Source organism: Malaclemys terrapin, chromosome 17 (genome assembly GCF_027887155.1).
Source record: "Malaclemys terrapin pileata isolate rMalTer1 chromosome 17, rMalTer1.hap1, whole genome shotgun sequence".
In the NCBI taxonomy this organism is placed as follows: Eukaryota; Metazoa; Chordata; order Testudines; family Emydidae; genus Malaclemys; species Malaclemys terrapin.
This window is the reverse complement of record NC_071521.1, coordinates 4,219,705-4,246,952: the sequence shown is the minus strand read 5'-3', so window position 1 is coordinate 4,246,952 and position 27,248 is coordinate 4,219,705. Positions and strand designations below refer to the sequence as shown.

Below are 27,248 nucleotides of genomic sequence, written 5' to 3'. Positions count from 1 at the left end.
GGTAAGAACCTCACTTCTTCAGATGCAAGAAGTGAGGTTCTTACCCACGAAAGCTTATGCTCCCAATACTTCTGTTAGTCTTAAAGGTGCCACAGGACCATGGTAAGAACAAACATCCATATACATAGTAGAATATTCTAACCCACTTCAGAGCACCAATCATCAGGGCACGCAGCTGCTCCTGGCCTCCCTCTGCCAGAGAAGAGTTATTTTGTCCTTTTCAAGACTTCACTGGGTCAGTTTTAATCCAGTCACAAAAAACTCCTGGGCCCTGTGAAAGTCAGAAGAGCGTATGAGCAGAACGCTCTGTGCATGAGAATTCACAAGAGCCTCAAGAAACGGAATTCTCCAGAAAACAGCAGCAGGCTTAGAAGCTGTGCAGTAAAGTGCACGATCTGCAGAGTTTTTACCCAGGAGGATCCCCAAACCCTCTTAACTACTTAGACAAACTGTATAGAGATTGCTTCTGTCCCCCACTGAAATGCAGCCGGCTCTGAGATGGAACACAGCAACAGCTGAACAATGCACAGCAACCCCACGCAACAGTTTGGAACAGGAAGTGAAGCATAAACTGAAGTGGGAAATGAGTGCAGAAAACTACCCAAGATGGAATTTGGCCACGACGACCCTGGCTTTGCTCTGTATCTTTCATGACCAATTATACCCACACAGTAAGGCTCAAATGCCCTCTCTGGCCTGGCAGCCAATACGGGCCCAATGCTCATGAGACAGGCTTGACCCACCCTGTCTGGCCAGCACCTAACTTCAGAGGGGAAAGTCATCTGTCCAGCCAATGATCCACTTCAGGCAGAGACCTGATACTCCGCTGCAGTTCCCAGAGCAGAAAGGCTGAGCCAGCCAGTCCCCTGCCCTCTGCCTAGCACCCTGCAATCAGAAATACAGCCGCAGCCGCAATGGCGCTTACATACCCGGGCTGCCCAGCGACGCCGGCTGCTGGGACGCTGCCCCTGGATGAGCTGACTCGGAGACATTCTGCGTGGCTGCTGGGGCTGAGGACATCTCTGGGCTGCAAGGGTACAGGTGTATTTCCACTGTAACAGACATCATGGCTCTTCCAGAGCTGGACTCATCTCCGGGAGGGGAATGCTCCACCATCCCCACCACAGGGGCTGCAGTAACTCGGCCATGATTCCCACTGGCGTTCCTCCCGAGCGGTACGATGCTCCGGAGCAGCGGCTCAGGCCCGTGGAAATACAGCGTGGTGCCAATGTGCTGGAGAGCCGGAGAGGTGGCAGAGCACATGCCAGGGGCCCTGGCACCAGGCTCCCCAGGCCCAGCACTCGCCAACTGCGTGGGCACAGAAGAGGGTGCAGCTTTGTGAGGGCTTGGGTGTTTCTCCTGATGAGCAGACTCACGCTCCAGGGACACTGGGGAGTCCTGGTACGAAGCAACGTGCACGTCACAAGGAGCAGAGAACACAACTGGAGCCAGGCTCCCACCCAGCAATTCCCAAGCAATGTGAGAAAAGCTCTGTGAGTGACACGGGATGCAGCCCTGAGCCCAGACAGCACAGTGAGGGGCAGGAGACATTAGACAGCTTGAAATACAGATGAGAGAGAGGGGTCAGGATCAAAACAACCTAATCAGTAAATACGGCAGATTAAAGATACTGCACCAGACCCTCGCTGCTGCAGAGCGGCCCAGCTTCACTGACGTCAAAGGAACTACGCTGACCTACCCCTGCTGAGGGGCTGATCCATGGATTGAATACAGCATCACCTGACTGGCCAATCCATGGCCAACAGGCAGCACTTGACTGGAATTGGAGTCATGGACAAGAACGGGAAATGCTATGGTGATGAGGCCAGTTCACAGGGACACACGACACTGGCAGGTGGTGATGTGAGACACAGGGTGGGGGACAGAGGCAGGGATCGCGGTGCAGTGCTGCGAGGCGGGGGTTCAGAGAGCTTTAACGAGGGGGGGGGGAACAGCACCAGGTGCACCTTACCACTGCCCTGGCCTGTGCCATCTGCAGAGCCTCGCCAGCAGCAACACTCAGGGGTTCCTCTTGGTGCCCAACCACCTCTGCAGGGAGCGTGGGGTCGGAGTGCAGCAGGCTGGTGTCGTACAGATTCTGCTCAACAGCGTCGACAGTGCATTCAACTTCGAAAGCCCTGTGGATCGGAGAGGTGTCAGGGATGGGGACAGCTGGCTGGTATTTTAAGTGAAAGCCACCATCTCGGTCCTTCCATCAGCGACTCACCATGTTCACAGCCTTGCAATCCAGGTAGCAGAGCTCCTCCGCCTGCCAATCATAACCCATCTCCCCCCCTGCTCCCACTGAAAAATGTTGCCCGAAGGGCATCAGAGGGGTCTGATTCGATTGCAGGGTAAAGCTAAAGTGGGAAAGTCTCTCCTACGCATTCCTGAGTGAGCCCATCCCCGTCTCCGCAGCCCGTCCCTAGGTGACCCCTGAAGCGGCTGATACAGAGTGTTCCTAGTGCCCAAGCATGTCTGAGTTCCAGAGTTTTGCTGCTGGAACACAGGATTTGAAACCACAACCGGCCTCACCACTTCACAATCCCATTGTGCGTACAGTGGGACAAACTCACCTGTTCTCATACGCCTCGTCTGCTTCCAAGTAATTTCTCCTTCTCCGAGAATTAGAGGATTTTTGAGAAGCTGCAGGAAAAAGCAGATGTGTTTATTCAGCCACCTGGCAAAGTGCACAGGCAGAGCCAGCTATGGGGCAGGGCAGGCATGCCAGAGCAGCTGGCCATCTGGCAGGGACAGTGCATCAGTCCTTACAGGCCAGTGACTACATACTCCTAGGGCAATATCCAGAGACCTCAACGAACACACCAAACCGCCCAGGCAGCAGCACGTCTGAGCGCTAGCGAGATGCGGCGTCTGAGCGGCAGACATTGGCAGAGTTCATCTCGTCAACAGGACAGTCCCTCATGAGCCCCAGACTCTCCATGTTCCTGCACGTGTCTGCTGTAAATCAAACACGGGAAACGCTGAATCAGGGGCCTGGTGTCAGGGAGGGTGTTAGTGGCTTTAAAGTCACTCCCTGCATCGTCACCTTCCAGCATGGCTTTAAGTCTGGTCTCCCCTGTCCTGGGGCTTTGCCCCCTTGGGGGACAGAGCGGGGCAGGCTGCATACTGGCTGCGGACACACATCTTTCATCAGCATTCATGTTCCGGTTTGGAGCAGAGATGGGCCTGAAATCTGGATCCAAATGTACTCAAGGATCAGGGTTTGGTTCTGGCCCGTGGAAGAGATGAGCCAGCTATGATATACAGCTCCAGATCTGAACCTCCACAGCGGCTGGGGCTGCTCAGATCTGGGGTTCTACTATGGGCCCATCTCTACGTTAGATAAATCCAGGGACCAGCAACCCTCTTCTACCACAAACCCTAAACCTTCACCTCCGTCTAACCCCAAACCCACGCACAACTTGTAGTGAAGTGCAGTGAGCGTTCACCTCTCTAGTCACTTCTGTCCCTGAACCTGCTGTTTCCAGGTGGCCAAGGAAACAAATGCCAGAGTGTCATCCCAAGGGCTGCTCCCCCATATTGCCAGCCTCAGTGAGAGTGGGACAGCACGGATACCTGCCAAATACACACCGAGAGCTTTCACCACTGCTCCAAACTCCTCCTCTCTGAGGTGTGGACAGGGTCGTTATGCCCCTAGAGAATATGCTGCCTTTCGGAAGCCAGGGCTGAAATACTCACAGGTACTATTGCCTTTGGCGTGCTCTATTTTCTGGCGGAACGAATACACCCCCATGGAAATGAATATCAAAGCCAGAGACACGGAGACTCCCACAACCACCGGGATGTCATGCTTCTCCAGGACAGGGAGCCAGTTGGAAGCAGGTGGAGATTTCTGCCTGCAAGAGTACAGCAGTCAGGCCCAGATCCTCAAAAGTACTTGGGCGCCTAGCTTGCATTGTGGGTCTGGGCCTCAGATCAGAACAATGACATGCACCAGCAGGCTAATGCAATGAACGGAAGCAGCTGGCCTCTGTGCGTTACCTTGCTGTGGTGACTGGAGGCCGGGTGGCATTGTCCTGTTTCCTTTGGGTGGAGAATCGTACCATCCCTGTAGCGTTCCCAGCAGGCAGAGAATACGCTTTGCTCCTGTCGCGAGCGGGGATTTCCTCGCCCCAGATTCCTGAGGGATGCTCGATAGCTCCAGGTGGCCCCTGGGCAGCGCTCCCTGCTGGGGCTGCCGTGCCACTTCCTTCACCGGCCTGTTCCAAGGGCAACGCCAGGGCAGAAACCTCTCCTGCAGGCAGGGCCCTCCCCGTGGTGGAGGAACTAAAGGCTGGAGTCAAAGAGAGAAGCATTGCCCTGACGCTAGGGGCCCTGCAGGATGGTCGGGGAAACAGCAGCCATGGGGAGGGCGGTGCAGAGACTGAGGCAACAGGTGGGGCCTGTTCTGGAGCAGCCCCTGGGGGGAGAAGTCTCCAGTCAGGTGGACGATGGCCAGCGAGCCATCAGGGGTTATGAATCCCCCATGTCAGCATGTCCGGGTGGTGATAACATGCACAGAGGAATGAGAGCCCTCAGCCAGCCAGGGCTGAGAGAGCCCCTGGGCGGTAACACAGGCACCGGAAAGGCACGATACTCCTGACAGAGTGTTTGCGTGGGTGAGAGGTGAGCGAGGCCCAGCCACGCTCAGGCCAGTGCCAGCAGGAGGCTCACATGCCATGAAGCCCTAGCGGAAACCAAGGGATGATGCCTGGAGCAGATGGAGCAGCAGTGCCAGCAGGAGTCTGGCTCAGGGGGGCGAGGTGAACAGCACACGTGGCCTGGAGGGTGTCATGCAGAAGAACGCTTGTGGCACCCCCCTTGACACACAAATCACACCTGACACTCACAGGCTCCTGAATCTGGGCTGGGGACAGAATGTGGTGAGGAGCTGGTTCCCCTTGTGAGAGCTGCCTCACTTGCTTTTACCAGAGGGACCTTGGCAGAGAGCCCCTCTCTTCTGGCATCGGCCCGTCTGAGCTGCAAAACACAAAGTGCATTGGATACGCTGTCAGTCTGGCTGAGGGGCAGGCCCAGGATGATTTAGTTGGGAATTGGTCCTGCTTTGAGCAGGGGGTTGGACTAGATGACCTCCTGAGGTCCTTTCCAACCCTGATATTCTATGATTCTGGCCCTGTGTTAGCCTCATCATGGCCCCATCGCCTCGCGTGGGGCCCTGCCAATCACCATGCTTCGGTCTCTGGGGCAGAGCGTGACCTGGTATAATGCAGGTGTGAGCCGAGCACCGTTTCCTCCTGCTGCCAGGTGGTGTCCCACAGAGGGAGGCTCTGCTATCCCCAGGCCAGGGGCAGCCAGGTGAGGAAATGGTTGGCGGTTGTCAGTCGCTGCTCCCATCCTGATACTGAGAGCAAAACATCCCCACTTGACACCTCCTGGGAGGTTCAGCTTTATCCCACAAAGGGGAACTGGACACAGGAGTGAAATCCTGACCCCACTGAAGCCAGTAGCCAAATTCCCACTGCGGTCAGGATCTCAATCACAAAGTTTACATGCCAGATTTACCTGCAGGAGGCTGGTGACAGAGGCTGGGGTATTTCTGACTCCCTCATCCCAGGTGTTCACTTCTCCATCTATAAAAGATCAGGTGTGTGTCACTGCTGTAGTCCCCATCAACTCCCGATTTCCTGTGTACATCCAAACCCTTTGCATCCTTCACAGAGAGCCTCCAGGAGCTGCCCGGTGTCTCTATCCTCTCAAGCAAAAGGAAGCACAAGAAAGAGTGAGGATGCTCTTGAACCCAGTAGCCAGAAAACCCGGCTGTCTCCTTCAGGAATTGGGGGTCCCAGACAGACAGGCCTGGTTAGCAATGGCTGTTAGCAGACTCATATGTTCCCCCAACAGACCATGGGAAGCTGTGCTCTCTCTCTCTCACCATTCATGGTCAGCGTTGCCGTCCTGCTGTCCTCCCTGCCGCGTTCTCAGCAACACAGAGAAAGAAAGGGAGCCCCCCTGAGCCCAGGAACGTTGCTGAGAGCTAAGGGCAGCAATGCCTCTGAACCTATTGCAGCAGGAATCTGAAGAGATGCATCATAAGCAGCACAAGAAAGAGTCATTGGCCAGTTCAGCTGAGCTACAGTATCCCCTGGGCAGGAGGTAAATGCTGCAAGGGACAGAATGGACAGTCCCGTGTCAGCACTCCCCTTCCACAGACAGAGATGCAGCAGAACCACACACAAAGCAAAAGGACGGATCTGAAACAACCCAGGCCATTCAGAGCAGCAGCTTGTGTTTGGGGCTAGTGGGATGGATCAGAACAGGCCAAGTGCCACTAGCCGGCATGGCTACTATAGGACTAGCCTACAGAATCTAGCTGCATCAAAGGGCCTCCTTGCTGCCAACATCTGCTGCCCTTGGGCATTCAAAACTCTGCGTCCCAGCTGACGGAGCTCATAGAGCCCTGGGGCTTTGGATGCTTTAGGACTCCAAAGCGATTCCTGGATATGTGTCTGTCTCCCTGGACCCATCAGAACAACTCCAGGGCCTTTATTAAGGCCGTGGCACTGCCAAACGCTGCAGCATGGCTGAGTGACTGAGATGCCCAGCACTGCGAGAGCCGAAGCCTGTTCCACATCACACTTACCCAGTTCTGCACTGCACTGGCTGCTCCTCAAGTAGCAGTTCTGTATCACACTAGAAACAAGCACATAGAGTGCCACAGTCCCCATGGCTCCAGCTCGAGGCTCTGACGAGTGCCTAAGAGACACAGAAATACTGGATGTGAGCACAGCAGCACAACAAGCTCCCACCCCAATCCTCTTCTCTAGCACCTAATTCCAGCCTTAGCCCACTTGCCCTTAGCAGAAGTTGATGTCTTGTGGTGAGCCCAGAGGCCACGCTGATGGGCAGCCTTCTAGTGCTTGTCATAGGTCAACAATAGATCTTAGTCAAATAAGCACATTACAAATACTTGCCCAGATTCACTCTTTGTCCCTGCCAGAAAACACTTCTCATTCATGGAGGCAGCACAGTGTAATGACCTGCGCCGAAATCTAGGTCCCAGCTGTGCCACTGACTCACTGCGTGGCCTTGGGCAGGTAACGTAACCTCGCTTCCTCTGTTTGTCCAGCTGCATAACTGGGGTAGTATTTACTGTAATGCGTTATTGGTACAGCATTCGCAGACCCCTGCCCTACCGCACCAAGCACCGCACCAACTTGTAACAAAAAGATGGCCCTGCTACAATGATCTTGCAATCCAAGTAAAGACCCGAGTCCTCACACCTCACAGGGGCTGCGCAGATTCATTAGTGGAGTCTGTAGAGTCCTTTGAACATGTGAAGGGCCAAGCGCTCTTATTAGCTGCAGTCCATGACTTCTCGTTTTCCTTGTGGGTTGGCCTTTCCCTCGGCTCGGCACTAGATGGCGCCTGCATCCCACTAGCTGGGGACCGGGAACTATTGTCACTTCCATCAGGAATCCACCTTCATTTATTAATGTGGGCTGTGACAAAATGGCTGATGTTGGTATAGCGGGTCCTGCTAGTGGCTCGGGAAGGTGGTAGAGGAGGGAAGCGGGGGAGGGGTTTGCGCCTCACTCTGATCCCCAGCCCCTCTCAACCCCTGTGGGTTTCTTACCCTCGGTCCTTGACGCTGGAGGAGAAAGTCTCCCTGATCTGCTGGGGCAAGGTCTCCCTTCCTCCGGTTCTCTGGTCTTTCAGTTCTCAGCAACACTCCTCCAAACTCCAGTCCTCTCTCCACCCTGTCTGCCTGAAGCAGGGGGGTTTCTTAGGTTCCTGACAGGGCCTTAATTGGTTACAGGTGCTCCAATTAACCTGTAGTAACCTTCCCTAGTCTACAAGGAGCCACGCCTTAATTAGCCCAGGGTTTATACATCTCCCCTCTACCCTATCCATGGCCCCACAAAGTCATGGGACCTCCTCCTCAACCTCCTCCTGGCCATGGCCAAAGTGGCCATTTATTACAGCAGGGAGCGGATGTTGGCTGAGGGGGCTCTTTGCGACTGTGGGGCCTATTTCCGGTCCTCCATTCATGTATCCGGGTGGAGTTCCTCTGGGCAGCGTCCGCTGGCTCCCTTAGTACCTTCAAGGAGCAGTGGACGCTGTCCGGGGTTCTCCGCTCGGTGTCCCCTTTAGGTTCTCTCTTTTTGACCTTCACATCCGCCCTTGTTTTCTTTTATGTTGTCCCCTGTAATCAGTTGAGTTTCTGGGCTCAGTGGATCCTCCCTAAAGGCTGGGGGAGGGTCCTTTAGCCGTGGGCGAGCTTACGCCCGCCCACTTCCCCAGGAATTTTCAATAGGACCACTCTCCCACCGCTCCCTGGCCCTGCTGTATCACAGATTTTACAAAGGGAGTTGTCTACAGAGCCACAGAAACCCTCCCATGGATACACAACTCTATAGACGCAGTCTCTGTCATAGCCCCCCAGAGCACAGCCCTTGCTGCGCAGGAGGCTGGAGTTAGCGCCTTTGCAAAAGGCTGAAGTTTGCTATTTATTCCCAGGTGGAAGCTGCAAACGTTTAGCTACCATTCGGCATGACAGAAAGTGTTCCGTGTGTGTGACCCCATAACGGTCCCTTCCAGCCACCCCCAGAACCTCCCCCGCAGTGCCTTGAACAAGTAACTGAGACAAGAACGCACAAATCTCGCAACGCACGCAGTGCCGCGCTCCCCAGATGGCTACATCACACTCCGCTCCCTGAGCTAGCCTTTCAGGCCATGCCAAACGTGATCCATGGAACACGCTGACCCCAGCACCAGCTGGGTGGATTCAGTTCTCCCTCCACCAACCCAGTGCACTTGGGATCTAGGTGGGTGAGGTGCAGAGAGGCTGGGCCAACCAAGGCCACCTCCCAGCCCAGGGGTGGGCTAGAATAGTTTTCACAGACACTCCATGCTGCTTGCATGGGGCACATGGGCCACTGGATCCACAGAGTCATGGTCCTTCCTCTGGACAGCCTCCAAAACTGACCTTCCACACAGGGCCCCACAGAGGCCAGCACGGAGACAGCTGCTCAGCACACAGGCACGCACAGCCCCTCTGCTCAGCTGTCTGACCCCAGCTCATCTCCAGCAATGGTGGGGAGGGCCCGACAACGGCCCTCTGTGCTACAGGTGAAACTGGAAATAACTAACCAGCTTTAGCCTTGAGAGCACCTCTAGTATCTATCCATCGATGAGCCCTCCTCACCGTGGTATCTGAGCGCCTCCCCCGACCAGGCCCTTTCACCCAGATGGGTCTAATGTTGCCAACTATTTGCACAGACTATTTAAATTGGACTCAATTTACCCATCACAGTAATGCAGCCACCTCTGGGGTAGAATATGACAGCAGAAGTGACACTGCACACCAGGGTAGATATTACCTCCACAACAGTGCGCACTGAGATGTCACCCATGCACCCAGAGCCTCTGGTACGCCGGATACCTGATTTACATTACTGCAGCGCTTTGGAGATTACCCTTATCCCCCCTCCCCCGTCACTGAACTCCTGGTTCATGAAACAGCCATTTCCAGCAAGGCTGGGTGCTGCACTCACCCCCCCCATCTACTGTGGCAGAATGGTCTTTAAAGAAGATGAAGACAGAAGAGCACAAAGAGGCAGCATAAGCTTATCAGTGAATAACCTCCTGAGCGATGACTCACCGCACAGGAGGCTAATGGAGGAGGATTATTTAGTGGATGATCAATTACTCCCCAAGGACAAGGACAAGATCAGTTGACTGAGGCTTATTGCCATGCAAATGACCATCAGGTTAAACTGAAGGGGCATTCACCTGCTAATAAAGTTGGACTTCCCCTATTTCTAACATCTGCTCTCATGGGACAAACTGCAGAAAATCCATGCTTTGCCGTTCTCTTTCGTCACCTGCAGGAGCACCAAGACTGTGTCCTACCATTGGCTACACCCATAATGGTGACTTATGAATTCAGGGGCTGCACTTGGGATGCTTTTTATGCTCTGTCTCCAATATGGACGTGCAGCCCCCAGGAGCAGAAGCAGCCCATGTCCCATCACATGCAGGGGGCAGTAAGGCCATTCCTGTGTTACTGACAACACAGGACTGAAGATCAGTAAAAAAATGGCTTTTGCAAATCTAACTTTTCTTTTTGCCTTTTGTGAAGTTGAAGTTTTGCACTACAGTCAGCTTAGGGCAGTGAAACGAGTCTGGTGAGTTTGACTCTCGTTCTAGGGAATGTCAGGCTCCAGCTCAAGGCCTTTTGCTTGGATTCAGTGTTTTAAAAAGAAAAACCAAACCAATAAAAAAAAAACCCATTTTTATCCATATTAGGTTTTTATAAACACTTCTCCCAATTTCCACCTCCTCCCCCAGGGAAACTTACATGGAGGGCCTAACAATACTTTAACCCTTTTTCAGTCTTGTTCCTAGTGCCTGGAGCAGGGCTTGGTGACACTTACAGACATCTGAATTAGACCTTCTTAGGATCATTCAGGGATCTCACTGTCTTCCTTTCACTAAGCAGCTATTTTGGGTGTGTGTTTGGATTCTATACGCCATTCTGCACAACTATAGTAAACCCAGAGTACAGTAACTCCACTAACATCAACCAAGTTATTCCAGATTTACCCTGGGGGAACTGAGTTCAGAAATAGACCTTCAGAAAAGGTTATACATTCTGGCTGGTCTCACCTGGTTTATTTTGCTTTCTCAAAGAATGCCTTTACAATGGGTAAACCTGCCGATTCCGTCTCTCAAAGTCCTGTTAATCTCCTTTTTCTGAAGATGAAAGATCAGGTGCACAGTAGAGGGCTTGGTTTAATGCCAGCGTCTTCATGAGCTGAAATATGCATGAAGCAAAACAGACATAGCTGGGGTCAACACGAGTCACAAACCAGAATGAGTGGGTAGCTTTATCACCTGGAAGAAAGGAGAGACATCTGACCATTCAGAATGGCATAAGGATTTCCTAATAGTACACAGTCCTGGGAAGGGGCCATCATGTTACTTCTCTGTCGTGTTACTCCTCTGAATGACCCTTTCAAATGAAACATCAGGAAATCATCCCTCTAGGACCATTCATTTGTTTGGTGTCACTTTGACAAAGAAAAGCTGAACACTCTAAAAGGGAAGTGAAACTGGAAGAGGGACACGGAGATAGACATAGAAAACACATGTACCGGATGAGTGAGAGGTGAAAACACAACAGATGAATGAGGTGAAAAATATTTTATATTTTTAAAAGATTAAAGCAATGGGAATGTGAAACAAGCCAGATTGCTCCACAGGAGACCACCTAGGGGCAGGTAGCCCACACAAACCATTCTGGACCCTCTGTCCCTTAACTAACCTTTTCTTAAGCACCACTAAGGGATTTGCCATAAATTCTTCTCAGCAACTGGCCAAGATTGGGTTCAGTATCTGACACCTCTTATCAACTGGCTCTGATTCACAGAGGTGAGCTCAATAATCTAAAAGATGTTTTTCACCACACCTGGCCACCTGCTGTCTGAAAATTCTTCTCATCTCCAGCAACATGACAAAAACCACAGCATTCAAAAACACAACATATGTCTGCATCAAATACATGTAAATTGGAACCTCCCCTGGCATTTCTCACAAATCCACAGGTAGATACAGGACTAACCTGAGCAGAGGTCTTCCTGTACTACATGGACCTAGAAAAGCCAGATACATACGGTCTATAGCTGAATGTTTCTTCTGCCATCTGGGATAGAGCAGCAAGCACAACACAGGAAAGGGGAGCAGCAGGCTGTGATCACAGGGACTCAGAGAAGCAATGAAGTTCTTAATATTTTCACATTCCTACAGCTGTTTCCTATCATTAGCTAGCATCTCTTGTGGAAGAAGCACAAACCATACACCATGCCTTATGACCACACACTCTTCTGCATCGCCTTACTCTTGCATTTCAGATAAACAAAGCAGCATAGAGACTTCAAAACATTTAAAGCCATTACACACCAACTGCCATCGGCTCTAATTTGCAAGGACAGTCCCCACCTTTTCCAGCTCCCCATTGCAAAAGCTCTTGCACTTGCATTGTCTCTCAGTGGAGATAAAGTCTGTCCTTGTTTGGAGCTTTCAGATGTTGGCAAGTTTGCAGAGGTGAAAAATTCTGTACACATTCAAAATAAGGTACTCCACTTCTAACAAGATAGTTAATTGCTTTGCAAAAGATTGGTCTGAAAGAGCCTAATCCTTTTCTTAGAATGATCAAACCTCCCCCAAATCATAATAATACATACACTTACACCACACTTTACAGACATGAACAAAACCACTACTTTCCACAAAGAGTAAAGAGATAAACTTTGGTTGGATCCCTTTTGAGAAGCAACAGAATCCCTGGTCCTTATGCTGCCTGGGTGGGGAAGCAAAGGCAGTTGTGAAAGGCTCAGGGATGCAAAGCTGTGGGCTGATACCTGTCCCATTTCACAGCCCAGGCTGCCTGTGTGTGCTCCCTCTTGCTGTTTGTGGTCTGGGATCCATGTTGCTGAGCTGCTGGACCGATCTGCAGGAGGAAGATGGGTGGGCTATGGGCTGCTGGATAGTTGCATCATCACCCTGAGTCTACACTGCTTACCCAGCAAACAGAAAACCCTCCAGGAGATGCACAGTGAGCTGTTGCTTAACTACCAGGGAGATTGGGCTGGAAGATTAACTCTTTCCTCACTCCAGTGGATGTACACTTTCAGCAGCACAAAGTCCTGGTGCTACTGACAAGGTGCACGTGGGAAACCCACCTGCATTTAACGATTGCAACTATTAATTTCCACCTCTTTATCATCTGCTCTCTCAGAGCCCTTCGCAAACACTGAATCTCACAACAGTTCAATGAGGGTTCTGTGAAGAAGCATTAGTACGTGCAAGGCAGGTCATTGTGCACATAAGTACAGCTGGTAAGAACTTTCTCAACAAAAGTTTTTAATTAAAAAAATGCTGTTTTGTCAAAACCAAACATTTTGCGGAAATGTGCCAATTTCAGCTGACTGTAAGGTCACTGAGTGCTGGGGTGAACTCTCCGGAGAGAAAGACCCAAATTGAAAACCTGATGGTTTAGATCTGAAAACAGATATTTCATCACAATTCCATTTTCATTCCAGTGAGGAATGAAAAACTTTGAAACCTGAAAAGTTGTGAAATGGAATGGTCATTCGCTAGCCAGCTTTACACGAGTGCTCTTTTGCACGTGCAATGCAGATTTTGTTCTTGTGTGTGTGCATACAACAATTTTGCATCTGCAGTTTCTGGCCACGTCTACCTAGGAAAGAGATGTGCTGTAACAGGTTAGCTAACACATTAACACAGGGTAAAATATTAACGTAGACAAAGCAAGGTTTGGTTCTAACATGCGTTAGCTGGTCGAGGTGATCCCTCCTAACACATTCAACACAAATTGCCCAAACACTAATATTTGAATAAGTTAGTTAACATGTTCGTTTGCTAGGTGGCCAATTTGGAAAATCCAGCTCAATACAGCACAAAGCAGAACTGCTACCACAGAATCTCTCTTAAAGCTTCTCTAATGGTGTGAGCAGTAGGCCAGACCCTTCAGCGCCTTCATTCCTGTTTGCATTGGGCTGGCTTTCAGAGAGCAGACACACTGTGGCATAACATTCATCTCTCCCACCCCATCCCCACCCTACTACGTATTACCTTCTTCATATTATGATACATTGGACTGTAAGCTCTTCAAGGCTGGGACCTTGTCTTGCTATTGGCACCATAAAGCATTTAGCACACACTTGAGGACTGTAAATTAATAACTGAGAGGTCATCACTCTGCAGGCCTCCATCATCTGGGGCAGCAGGAGATTGTTTTGATCCTATTACAATTTCACTGCGATAGGGAAAAGAGCACTTTCTGAATGTGCAAAATTTCAAAGATATTCAAATTGTGCCAATCCCCTCTCTGAAGCCGGGTTTTATTATGATGCTAATGTGCATGCTGTCTGCATTGCAGACTTCATAGTATATCAGCCTGAATATAAATTATAGTCACTTTGATTTTTGTCTTAAAAATGCTGATACTAATGCTCAATGGTTTCATGTCGCATAACGTTCATGTTCTCTGCTTGCATTTCTGAGATATAGAAAATCTCAGCTTGGAGCTCTTAAATGCCTCTTTTGTGCTTATTAATTTTCCTTAAGTTAGCTGCGATTCAAGCAAGTTCATATTTTAATTAAACTTCTTTTTCTGTTTATAACTCTCTCTTTTAAACATAACTGAATTAGAAATATTAAATCCTCTTACGTCCACAAGCATATTACTACTATAACAGTAATATATAAAGGCACTGGTGAGGGGTGAGTGTCGCTGTACAGACACATGGTACAAATCAAGCCACCTTAAAATATACTACACTAGATCAAGTGTTTATAATCCAAATTACAGGGTGTCATTACAAATTAATCCACTTTTTCCACCAAATGGTAACCAAAGATCAAAAACAAGACCGGGAGTGAATGAATGAGGAAATAGAGTGTTGTAATAAAAAGATTAATTACATAAGGGGCATATTTAACTCAATAATTATAACATTAAGTATATAAAGAAAATACACACTCCTATATAACCCATTTGGGTTGGCTATATTACTTGTGATTAATGCAGTCATGCTGAAATCATGCCAATAAAACCTTTGCATCACTCTGCATCATGTATTTAATGAATTGGTTTACATGACATTTTACAGACTGTTTTAGAAATATTTTAAAGACTTTTAAATTCACTGCTACTATTCTGTGTAACCCTACACTAGTCAAGACAGTCTGCCTTACTACCATGAATCCAGCCACAAAGGCCGTAGGGGCGAAAGAGAGAGAGAGGGAATAGCTTTCTGTAAATCATAATGCTGCAATCTAATTTATAAAGCACGCTCAGCACAGCACAGACAAAACACAAAAAGATCATCAGCAAAAATTAAACCATCATAACACACTTGAAAAGAAACTCAAGAGCCAAAAGATGCTGCAGGAGGAAACCAGTTCCCATAATATAAAGCAGCAGCATTCAGTAACAATAATGATCACTAATGAACAAATGGAGCCAGCCAGTTCTGGAGGTTTCTCTCCTGTAGCATGAAGTGGGACCTGATCTGTGTTTTTTAGGGACGATGGGAATGTTCAGGCCCATGTTGCTGGGCAACTGAGGCAGCTGCAGGGATGTTTTTTAAAAGGCTTTTGTCATTTTTAACAAAAGATGGAAAAAATGATTGTGAAGCCTGCATGGAGGGCTTTTTGTCGTCTCCCCATTATATATATATATATATATATTACTGATTTATTGCATTCTAATGATGCTGAGTACAAAGATGGGCTCCCAACAGCTGCTACAAGAGTAAAAATGAAATGACAGACATAAGCAGGTAGCTTTTGTTTTCCCAGAACTTTCAGTGTAGAAACTAGGCAACACATTTCAAATTGATGGGAAGGTGCCCACATTAATATTTGTATGAAGTGAATTGGTTTAGTTTATTTATTGGTTTAAAGAAGATTTTCCACAACGTGGCCCCTGCACCTCTGGGTTACATGGAATCACAATGGGTGTAAATGCAGCACAGAATGTGGTTGTTTGTGAAGTTCTATTGTAAGTTTTGTGGGGCAGAGACTGAGTCTTCCTTTCAGACACTGTGCTCAATAAATAATGCACATCAAAGAATCCTCATTTCCTGCAGTCTCCTTGTACAGTCAAGTTGCTGTGGTCTCTATATCCTAAGCCAGGGGTTGGCAACCTTTCAGAAGTGGTGTGCCGAGTCTTCATTTATTCATTCCAATTTAAGGTTTCATGTGCCAGTAATACATTTTACTGTTTTTAGAAGGTCTCTTTCTATAAGTCTATAATATATAACTATAAACTATTGTTGTATGTAAAGTAAATAAGGTTTTTAAAATGTTTAAGAAGTTTCATTTAAAATTAAATTAAAATACAGAGCCTCCCAGACCGGTGGCCAGGACCCAGGCAGTGTGAGTGCCACTGAAAGTCAGCTTGCGTGCTGCCTTTGGCACGTGTGCCATAGGTTGCATACCCCTGTCCTAAGCCCTTGTAACAGAATGTTCTGACACAGCCATGGCAGTAAAAGGAAGCAATTTTAATTTACATGATTTCTATTGAGAAGAAATAGTAGATCAGTTCTGGCTGCTCACAAAGAACTAAGGTCATAAAGACAATTAAGTTCAGTTGAGTCCAAGTGTTAAAGCCAACAGGGGATAGCGTGAAATTTTAGCCCAGGCCTCACTAGCCCCCACATGGGCAGCGTAAATCAGGGCTTTGCAGAAAGTTGGGAAGCCACAGAAATGGCTTCTCTATTTCTCTCAAGTCTGAGGGTACGTCTTCACTTACCGGAGGGTCCGGCGGCAGGCAATCAATGTTCTGGGATTGATCCCGGAAGTGCTCGCCGTCGACGCCGGTACTCCAGCTCGGCGAGAGGAGTACGCGGCATCGACGGGGGAGCCTTCCTGCCGCGTCTGGACCCGCGGTAAGTTCGGACTAAGGTACTTCGAATTCAGCTACGTTATTAACGTAGCTGAATTTGCGTACCTTAGTCCGAAGTGGGGGCTTAGTGGGGACCAGGCCTGAGACATCATCTACTGGGACACTAAGAGATCCAGATGCAGAAGATTCCTTTCCAGTCTCTGTGTGTATGTTTGCAGCGATGTTGTATCCATGTTGGTCCCAGGATATTAGACACACATGGTGCGGAAGGTATCTTTTGTTGGACCAGCTTCTGTTGGTGAAAGAGACCAGATTTTCAGCTTTCCCAGACCTGAAGAAGAGCTCTGTATAAGCTTGAAAGCTTGTCTCTTTCGCCAACAGAAGTTGGTCCAATAAAAGATATTACCTCCCGCATTTTGTCTCTCTATTTATGTGTATGTCCTTTAAATTCAGGGATAGTTCTCAACCATAATATTCCAACGCACCTTGCACCCCTTAACTGAAAGGTGTAATATGAATGAACTGGGAAGGGAACAGAATTTAGTACTGATTTAACATAAATTTCTGAGGGAATTTTACAGATGGTGAGTGAAATCCTGGCTTCATCAAAGTTAATGGCAAACCTCTCTTCACCCTGTATTTTGTCAGCTATAAACACCCCCTCTTTTAGCTATTTGCAATGGATTGCTTTTAACGCTGGCCTCCCTCTGCTCAAGTAACCATTAGCAAACTCATGGATCAATATTTTAAAACGATATAGAATCATAGAATATCAGAGTTGGAAGGGACCTCAAGAGGTCATCTAGTCCAACCCCCTGCTCAAAGCAGGACCAATTCCCAGCTAAATCATCCCAGCCAGGGCTTTGTCAAGCCGGGCCTTAAAAACCTCCAAGGAAGGAGACTCCACCACCTCTCTAGGTAACGCATTCCAGTGTTTCACCACCCTCCTAGTGAAATAGTTTTTCCTGATATCCAACCTAAACCTCCCCCACTGCAACTTGAGACCATTGCTCCTTGTTCTGTCATCTGCCACCACTGAGAACAGCCGAGCTCCATCCTCTTTGGAACCCCCCTTCAGGTAGTTGAAGGCTGCTATCAAATCCCCCCTCATTCTTCTCTTCTGGAGACTAAACAATCCCAGTTCCCTCAGCCTCTCCTCATAAGTCATGTGCTCCAGACCCCTAATCATTTTTGTTGCCCTCCGCTGGACTCTTTCCAATTTTTCCACATCCTTCTTGTAGTGTGGGGCCCAAAACTGGACACAGTATTCCAGATGAGGCCTCACCAATGTCGAATAAAGGGGAACGATCACGTTCCTCGATCTGCTGGCAATGCCCCTACTTATACAGCCCAAAATGCCGTTAGCCTTCTTGGCAACAAGAGCACACTGTTGACTCATATCCAGCTTCTCGTCCACTGTGACCCCTAGGTCCTTTTCTGCAGAACTGCTACCTAGCCATTCGGTCCCTAGTCTGTAACAGTGCATGGGATTCTTCCGTGGATATAGGGAGCATCATTTAGAGAGTTCTGAATGAAGAACAAGTCTCACATTTAGATCCAATATAGGGTTAAATAATGAAGACCCCTGTTCCATTAAAGAATAACTTTTAGGATGGAGTGGTGAATTGTGCTAGTTAGCAAGTGAGAGGGGGAAATACTCTCCATTGTCAAAACTACAAGACTTTTGAAGAGTGGAACATGTAAGAGGCAGGGAATGGGATATGGGGCTTTTCACTTTTGATTCCCTGGTGTGAATCCAGCTTCAGGTTAGCAAAGATTAAAGCTTCTTCTTGTAATGGACTGTCTTAGAAGCTCATGGTCTCAATCTTATTCCTTTGGTGTAAGTGTCTACTTAAAAAAAAACAACAATCACCAAAAACCAAAACCCCACCTTCTCCATTGGTAGCCCTGCCGACTCTCTAAGCAAACAAGCAAAAGCCTGATTGAATGAACAAACAGGGATTAGATTCCCCCATGTCAGGGTTCAGATGATGCTTCCTGTGACACATCTCTTCCCTGAACAGAAGACTTCAGTTCTCAGGCCACCAAGCCAGTGCTTTCTACTAGCACCAATTAACCGTCTATATAATTCAAAGGATGAGGTGTCTCAGTCCCAGTGATATGTAGAACAGGACTGACTATGTAACAATCAATTTAAGATTTGCTTCACATTTATACACTTCAAAAACACTTTACTAAGTGCAAGACAGTTTTAGTTTACATTTTATTGAAGTAATTTAACAAAATGTTAAGAATTCTTTACATTACATAGAATAAAGACTCAAAGTACTAATAGGCTAAAAGCCAAAGTGCATGGGAGGGAGGGGAAAAATATACAAAAAATACAGAAAAGAACAAATGAACAATCTACAGCAACAAGAGACCCCACAGGGCAACCCCAGCTTACTGAACCCTTCGTTCACTTTTTTCAGTCTATCTCCAAATCACTGTCTTCACTATAACATGCAGATGGGTTACATATGGAAGTCAGCAGCAGCAGATCCTTCTCTGGGAGCAGACCACACTCCTGTAAAAAAGCCTCCAGGTCCACAGCAAAAAAATCTTCTCCAAGCTGGTCGGTGATTCGGACAAAGTTGCCAATTAGCTCCCCTCCCTTATAGATGAGCAAAGCAGGTAGAGCATTATTAGTAAAGCGAGTGCTGGCACCAATCAGGGAACTCTTTACTCGACAAAATTTGACTGTTGGGTACTCAGCAGCAAGACAGATCATGCAGCCATTCACAGATTCAGAGCCAGGGATGTCATCTTCATAGATGTGGATCATGATCAACGTGTTCTTGTGTTCTTTATCAACTGTGTCCAAAAACCCTTCCCCACTGGTGATCTCAAAAACCTGCTTAAACTGCTGCCCACTATGCAGCTGCTGCCTCATCTCCTCCATTCGCTGTTTCCTGTATTGCTGTAAAAAATCTTCATCATCTTCGCCATCATGAATCATGTTATATTCTTGTAAAGTCATCTAGAACATGCGCAAAGAAATGTTATAAATACACCAGAGAGAGAAATCTAGAACTCTATACATGTTACATGCAGTTAGTATTTAAATCAATGATGGACAGAGTTTGACCTGCATCATTCCCCATCTTTAATACCCAGGTACAGATCATGGAGGCCAGAATTCCCACCATAAGATGCTCCATTTTGATCCATCCGGAAAGCACATCTGATAAAGATGGAGCTTCCTACATTGGGACTTCTAGCCTCCATAGGCTAGTTTAAAAGTGAGTGACTATAATGTGCTCCTATTTTATTCAAATTAGCTATGGCCACATGTTCCAAGTAAGATGCCAATACTGCTCTTAGATGGGCAGCTTGGACATTGTTGTTAATTTGAGTGGATACTGTCAGATTCCTAATTTGTTTTTTCATCTTGTTTTTTTTTTTTTGTAAATAAATAGAGTAAATCTCTATTAGAAACAACATTGATTTCCATACCAGATTTATTTCTTTGGCAAAAATAAATGTTCCCATGTTTTTTCTGGAATTGGAATTAACTTGGGTTTTATGACTATCATCTTTCAACATCTTGCTTCATTAACCATGTTAGCCATCGTGCTCTAGGTGTAGGGCTTGTTAGTTTAGGTTGTTGCAGTCAGCAGGGGAGCACAGAAAAAAAACCCAGCGAAAACCAGTGATTATTTCAGGCAGAGAGAGAATCTCTTAGCAAATGTGAAGTTCATGTAAATTAAAAACAAACAGATACCTAAAATTCAAGCAATTTCCCCCCATTATGACTTTATGATCTTAAACTGTTGGGCATGAGTGACCAAATGTAACTAACAACTCATGAACATAATACTGGTTTATTGTCAATAGCAGCATGTATCAACTTTAGCAACCTCTTCAATTAGATTCATAGGAACTGGTAATACAAGTCAATTGACCAAAACATCCCACTTAGTTTTTAAATAATTTACCACCTCTGACATTTTCTATCTTTGATGTCTAATGCTTTCCTATCAGTTTGAAGACTAAGCTGATCTCTTAACATTCATTTACCATACATTATAATCAATTAGGCCTCCTGGAAAGCAGACATCTTACACAACACTCATTAATTTACAAGATGAAGTTATTTGTCAGGCAGAGTTGCTGCACTGCCTTTTTTTTTTTAAACTGTTTCACAAACTTGGAAATAAATTTGATGAATGCATACAAGGGAAATACACAGTGTCTGATACAGACTCTGTCAGTGGTCTTGGGCCAGTCACTTAACACTTAAGTGTATAACATCTTCAAAGCACTGTACAAACATTAAATAATGTTGACACTACTCCTGTGAGGTAGATAATTATTGCGCTCTCTCAATTGTTCCACCTGTTAAAAGCAATAATAAATAACTGCCACGCAAGGATTCATGATTTTTTGCAAAGCAGCTGAAAAATGGAAACTGCTAAAATTTATTAGCACAGAAGTCTCTCACTGTGCTCCCAGGTTACCTTTCCATTGATTTTTTCCTGAAGTTCTTTCTGCTTCTGTTTATCCTTCTCTTCATCCATGTGAGATCTGCAGGTCATGGATAATTTTTTTATAAGTCGTTCCATCTCTCTACACTGCTCCTCTCGCTGCTCCGTCTCCAGTTGTTTGAATCTTCGCCAATCATTTATGACACCCTTTGGACCTGAAGGTAAAACATGCAGGCATTTTGCTTAGACAGAAACAATCTGTCTATTGCACTTTCCATTCAGGATCTCAGAGTCCTTTTCAAACAGTTATTTGTACAAATAGGACCATGTTTTAGGCTTATTGTATATTTCTCAATATACTATAATAAAGCATAGGAATGGTAGCAAGTAACTCCCCATTTCTGCAGTTGACTCCTATGTCCTTGAACAAGTCACTCAACCTCTCTGTGTCTGTTTTCTTATCTGTATAATAGGAATAAAGCTTACCTATATTACTTGCCTATTAACTTCAAAAGGATGTTGTGAAAATTAATATCTGTACAGAGTTTTGACACATTACCACCATCCAGGTTTAGAGGTATCTTCCAGCAGTTAGTATGGAAATATTTCCTTTTCATAGTGATAGAAGTGATTGGGGGGGGAGGGGGGAAGAGAGGGAATCAATTGATGGTGAAATGATCTGCAAAAGCCCCAGCACAAAAGTGTGTTCCATGATGTGCAAACAGCAGCAGTCCTCATCAATTTCACCTTACTATCATTCTGTTGCGGGGGCCTAATGAAAAGTGCTACTATTGAATGTCCTATTCAGGTATGTCCCAGTTGTGTGGGTACGGATTCCTCTCCCCCAGTACTGGACAGGCATGCCCAGGAGGATAAAATATTTTATGTCACAGTACCTGTGTTAACTGCAGTGCCATCGCTACTCAGCACCTCCCCATCAACCGTCTCAGGAATAGTGCTCGCTCTGACTTTATCTTCTCTCTCACTGTCTTCATCTTCACTGCTGCTGTAGTAGTACTGGAGCTTCTCACCAAGCAGTTTATCATCTAAAGTAGTCATTGTATTCTAAAAAGAGATGGGTAGATCAACATCAATGCATCTCTCCTTATATAAGCACACACAGAGACACACCCACACCCACAATCAAGTATCACCTCAAATGTATAGTATTAGCCCTATACTCCTCCAGAGACAAATATGAAGGCTGTCTATTCAAATAAGAACAGTTTATAGACCATTACCAACAAGACTAGGCTACAACTGGCCAACCTCTTTGTGAATGAATTGATAGTTATCATTTCAGATGTGTTTATTTTTAAGCCAAAAACAAACAACAAAAAGCTCTTTATTACAAAGTTTCTTCTTCAATAGATAAAGTATGAGGCATTCAAAATATTTATTCACTGAGGATAGTTCTGCTGATTAACAATGGTTCAAGATCGCTACATACCCAACCCTAAAACCTGAGCCAATTACATTTCCTTCTGGATTTTTTACATTTATTAAGTTTCAACTTTAGTATTTTATGTGCGCAATTACTAATCTTTTAGCAATGGCGAATGATGATTGGAACATGATCAATGAGATAAACAGTTGGATACACTTTTGATAAGATAGCAAAGCCGCTTATGCAATTAGAAGCTTGCAGTGAAAATTCAGAAAAAAACAGGAATGTTACAATACAGTTAAAAGTTAAATTCTAATCCTCATTCCTTACCCCCACCCTCCCTTACAAAGAAAAGGAGACAGTGCACAGGAGCCAGTTGTATCTCAAGAAATATCTTTCCGGGTTTCTTTTAGAAGCTCATCTCTCGGAAAGTATTACTAAACATGAAAAATTCTATGCAGGCTCAAAGTTGGCACCTGGTCTCTTTCCAGAATCAAACAATCTCAGCAAACCTCCCGCAAATCTCTTTTCTCAAATGTACGTACTGCAAGCGTGGAAAAAGAAAGATATATATTTGAACCAATGGTGTTTTGTGTACTATTAACTGTCAGTTTCACAGGTCATTTCACAATAAGGATAAGCTCTGTAGCAAGAAGGGAACTCTGCTTTTGACATTAGTCAGTGCAGTTGCAAGTCTGCAATTTTTACAAAATGTAATTATATTAGTAATTCATATAGTACCAGTGTGCAAATAAATAATTATATTTGGCAAATAAGTTGTTTTTGATAATCGCAAGCAGTTAACATTTCACAAAGCTCATTTTCACTTTAATGAAACTCAGTTGTAGCATATTACGCAAATTGATAATGCTGGCAACTCAGATGCTAACAGAAATGATACAATAAGGCTTGGAAGAATTAGATTTTTACTGGTAAATATTGATTTCACTACACAGACACAAACCAGCAAAAAATATTTCCATTGATAATAATCGAAACATACAGATAGGCAAAATACGAACAATGCTGCTTGAGAACTTATTAGTTTGATTTAAGGATATTTATTTTGTACATGAGGTTGATAATTTGTGTTTTAATGGTTTTAAAGCTTTAACTTCTATCATTAAACCATTACTGTCTGACCCTCTGGTAGTTTCCCACAACTATGAAAATTTAAACAGATAAAAAGAAATAAAAATGCTTAAAAACTGAATTTGCCAAGCCAATATGAACTGATCACAATTGCCCTTAAATCCATCAATTGACCTGAGTTATACCATTTCTCCATCTAAATACCATTCTGCTGGCTAGAGATTAGCCAATGACAGCAGTAGGATGATATTCCCTGAAAAAGCTATCTGGGGTATTAGTAATTTACATACAGCCTCTCATACCAAATGTGTGTAAGACAGACAGTGTCAAACATAAGAGACCACAAGCTGAATTACTGCCTGAGGCCATAAAGAGAGTTCAGAGCTCCACTAACAGCTTCCACAACAATTCTCCAGAGCTGATGGAATAAAAGCAAACCCTTCACTTGTGTGAACTGCGATCCTGAACAGCTTGCTATAAAACTGAGAAACCTATTCCCAATTTTCTTTTTTTTTTGGGGGGGGGGGGGGAGGAGTGGGGGGGAGGTGTATGAGTATGTGAGATTGACTCTATATCATATGTTGATGAAGTGGACCTAAAAGTCTGTATTTCTATGACAAGGGCACAATCTATATTGTAAGGAGAAAGTAGTGTTTTTAGGTTTTCTACCCACCACTAGCATGAGCTGCAAACTGCTGAAAGTAGGATTATGCAAATTAATGAGTAGATAGCCAGATGGTTCAGGCTAAAAGGTGATGAAACAGGATTACCGAGATTATTTTTCAGAGTAGAGAAAAATTACACAGAAGACATGGCCTGTATCTACCCTAGAGAAACACAGAGGTAACCAGCTAGTATTTGGGGTAAGGTACATTATCATATTTGACTAATAGCACAACACATCACACTGTCAAAAGACAAGCTGTATTTTTCTAATTGTTCATCCATATATGAAACAGGGCCCATGGAAAATGGAAATCAAGGAATTAAAGAAGTTCATGCCCTTAAAACCCCCTGCCAACTTTAAATTGAGCCAGAGAGATGCTCTGTCATGCTGAATTTAGGTATTCTATTTTATTTCCATGTACTACTGTAAAGTGTTTAGAGATCCTTAGCATTATGTCTGCTCAAGAAATTAAAGTGTTCGATTACATTCAGGAGACCTGGGACTGGAGGCGATGCACTGTTCTGCAAGAGATAATTAGTTTTGCTTAAGGGCTTGGTTGTGGGAGAATTCGGATTTCTTTTTGCCTTCTCTTCTGCTTGCACACCAAGCAAACTATTTTCCAATACAAAGGAAAAGTAGAGCAAAAGAAACCAGAAAAAAAAAAAAAAAAAAAAAAAGTGGGTACCACGTATGCGTGAGGCCTGTATCCTGACACAAAATTCCAATTGTTTCCTGTGTATCAAATGGAACTCAAATTAACATGATTAATTTACAGATTTTCCTAGTTATAGTGCACCATCTAACAGGCAGATTTATGTACAAAACAGAGATAGTCTGCTTATTTCAAAGTAAGTCAGAGGTATGATAAAGCAAGTCTGCAACTATATGTCTTCAAACTGATCACCTCAGTTCTCGCAAGCTAAATAGGGTTGGATTGGGTCAGTTCTCGGTTGCAAGACCACCACGGTACAACCCTAGTTCTGCAAAAAAGTCGTTTTGGTGATTCTGTAGGTGGTTAATTTCTCTTTGGTTGATAACAAAAAGCCCAAAAGCATCTCAAGTCCTTCTCTAGAATGGTGCTTTTGTTGTGTACAGAGGGGAAAGCTTTAGAAGATCACTTCTGGGCTACCATAAGACAACATTTAATAGTTAACTTAGTGTTTGACCTTAAATACTGGAGACGATTTGTATCGTTCTATTTTTGACAAGATTCATTACAACTAATTAGCTATAATTAGTCTTGGAAGGATTAAATTTTTATCAATAAATGCTGGCAAGTGTTGATTTCACTGTACAAACACAAATTGAACAACATATTCCCATCAATAATAAAAATGTACAGATAGGCAAAGCAAGAAAAATACTGCTTGAAAACTTTTATTAAAGGATATTTACTTGGCATATTTTGTGTTTTAATAGTTATAATGCTTTAACATTTTAAATCTGTGTCTAATATTAAATAATTACTGTCTGACCCTCCCCATAACTTCCTGCAACTCTGAAAATTGAAAGAAAAGAAAAACACCCATAACTTTCCACAACAGTGAAAATTTAAACTGATAAAAATAAAAAAATGCTTAAAAATAAATATTGCCATCATCTATCAAAACGATTAAAAAAAAAAAAAAGCAAATTCTGCCAAACTTAGCTATAATGTTTCACAAGGAACTAATTTGTGCTCAACTTCTATATTTGGTGTATTTACCCCAAACTGGTTTGTTGTTCCGTCTTACTTTTTTTGTTTATAAATTAATTTCAAGACAGAATATTTTAGCACACCTAAATTTTTTTGCCATCAGCAGGAAACCATACAATGGTTTTGACACTTTGCAGATATGAATGTAATTGAAGCCAGAGTCTTCTGGTCTGTGCTGTTCAAATGCAATGGATTTATTGTGAATTATTCAAGTGGGGAATGCAGAATTACTAAACTCAGATTAATGTTATTAAAAATGAATCTCTAATTAAACTAAGCTTCTGCCTGCACTTGTTCTGTCTCTGCTTCTGGCTGTTTGCCCCACATATGGCTTACATCTGGGCCTTAGAATGAGGGTGGTCATGTGTACAACGGAAGAACAAAGGTGGCTCTCAAGGCAGACATGGAAAGGAAACAATGTCCTACATTGTTTGATTTATGAATGTTACCTGAGCAAAGGGTACAGGAAACCAGTATACACAGCCTATAACTACAAGAAAACCTGAATGGAATAAGTGTACATGTAGCTGGTCACAGTAGAAGTAGTGATGGGAAAAGCATTTTTCCCCTTCTTGTTTTGTACAAACATTTAAATAAACAAACAAACAAACAAACAAGAGGACTGGGCTCAAACTAGAAACAAATCGGAGACTCACGGTTCCTGGCTCGTTTGCAAGGCTGACCTCTGGGCCACCTCTCGGCCAATGCTGGTCTCTCTCCCTAGAAATGCAGATGTACAAACACACATGTCACAAAGGGGCCGAGAAGAGCTCTCTGGGTAACAGGTATTTCTCACCAGGTTTTACCTTCAGTCTCCAACCCCATCCGCTCTGGAAAGTGTCAGGTGCGGCTATGGAGCTGTAGGCACAGCAGCTCCAGAAAGGATCCTGGACCCCTGAGTCCCCCCCCCCAGCTATCCAGAGCCCCCCCATGCAGAGCCCCCGCCCTCCTGTACGTCCCCCCAGGGCCCTGCCCCCCAGAACACCCCCAACTCCCCCAGCTATCCAGAGCCCCCGCCCTCCTGTACGTCCCCCCAGGTCCCTGCCCCCCAGAACACCCCCCACCCCCCCCCCAGCTATCCAGAGCCCCCCCATGCAGAGCCCCCACCCTTCTGTGCGTCCCCGCCCCAGGCCCCTGCCGCCCCCCCAACACGCGGAGCCCCCCAGCCCCGCTCCTCTGTCACCTCCCGGCCGGCCCCCCGCGCCCGCCTCGGGCCCCCCGCGCGCACCCACCGCTCCGACGCTTCCCTAGTCCCGAGGACGAGCAGCGCAAAGGAGGCCGGGAAAACAGGGCGGCTCCATTCAGCGAACGCGGGGGGGAAAGTCCCTTACTGGCAATGGTACAACCCGGCGCCAATGCACCCTGAACGGACGGGAGCGCAACCACCTCCCAAGGAGGAGGGGTGTGTGTGTGTGTGTGTGTGTGTTCTCCTCGCTAATGGGTCCGGCCAACCTGAACTCAGCGGCACGCGGCGCTCCAGGAGCCGGGCGCTGCTCTGACCCACTGGCCCCTTCAGCCCGGAATAGAACCCAGGCGTCCTGACCCCTCCCCCCCCCGCCCGGAAATGGCCCCAAGTGCCC

General features: G+C 46.0%; 1 protein-coding gene across 2 annotated transcripts; it reads right to left on the bottom strand.

The window, feature by feature from the left end:
• Window positions 1-18,604: 18,604 nt before the first annotated feature.
• Window positions 18,605-27,096, bottom strand: PDCL (phosducin like). 2 transcript variants are annotated; one of them, XM_054007762.1, is made up of 5 exons: window positions 26,901-27,096; window positions 26,325-26,388; window positions 21,723-21,891; window positions 20,860-21,041; window positions 18,605-19,379 (listed from the first exon to the last, which is right to left on the bottom strand). In XM_054007762.1, exons 3-5 carry the CDS (start codon window positions 21,883-21,885, stop codon window positions 18,828-18,830), a joined length of 897 nt encoding a protein of 298 aa, XP_053863737.1. In that variant the 5' UTR covers window positions 21,886-21,891; window positions 26,325-26,388; window positions 26,901-27,096; the 3' UTR covers window positions 18,605-18,827. The 2 variants fall into 2 exon arrangements, with proteins under 2 accessions (XP_053863737.1, XP_053863738.1); XM_054007763.1 differs by lacking the exon at window positions 26,901-27,096 and adding an exon at window positions 26,475-26,564.
• Window positions 27,097-27,248: the final 152 nt, after the last annotated feature.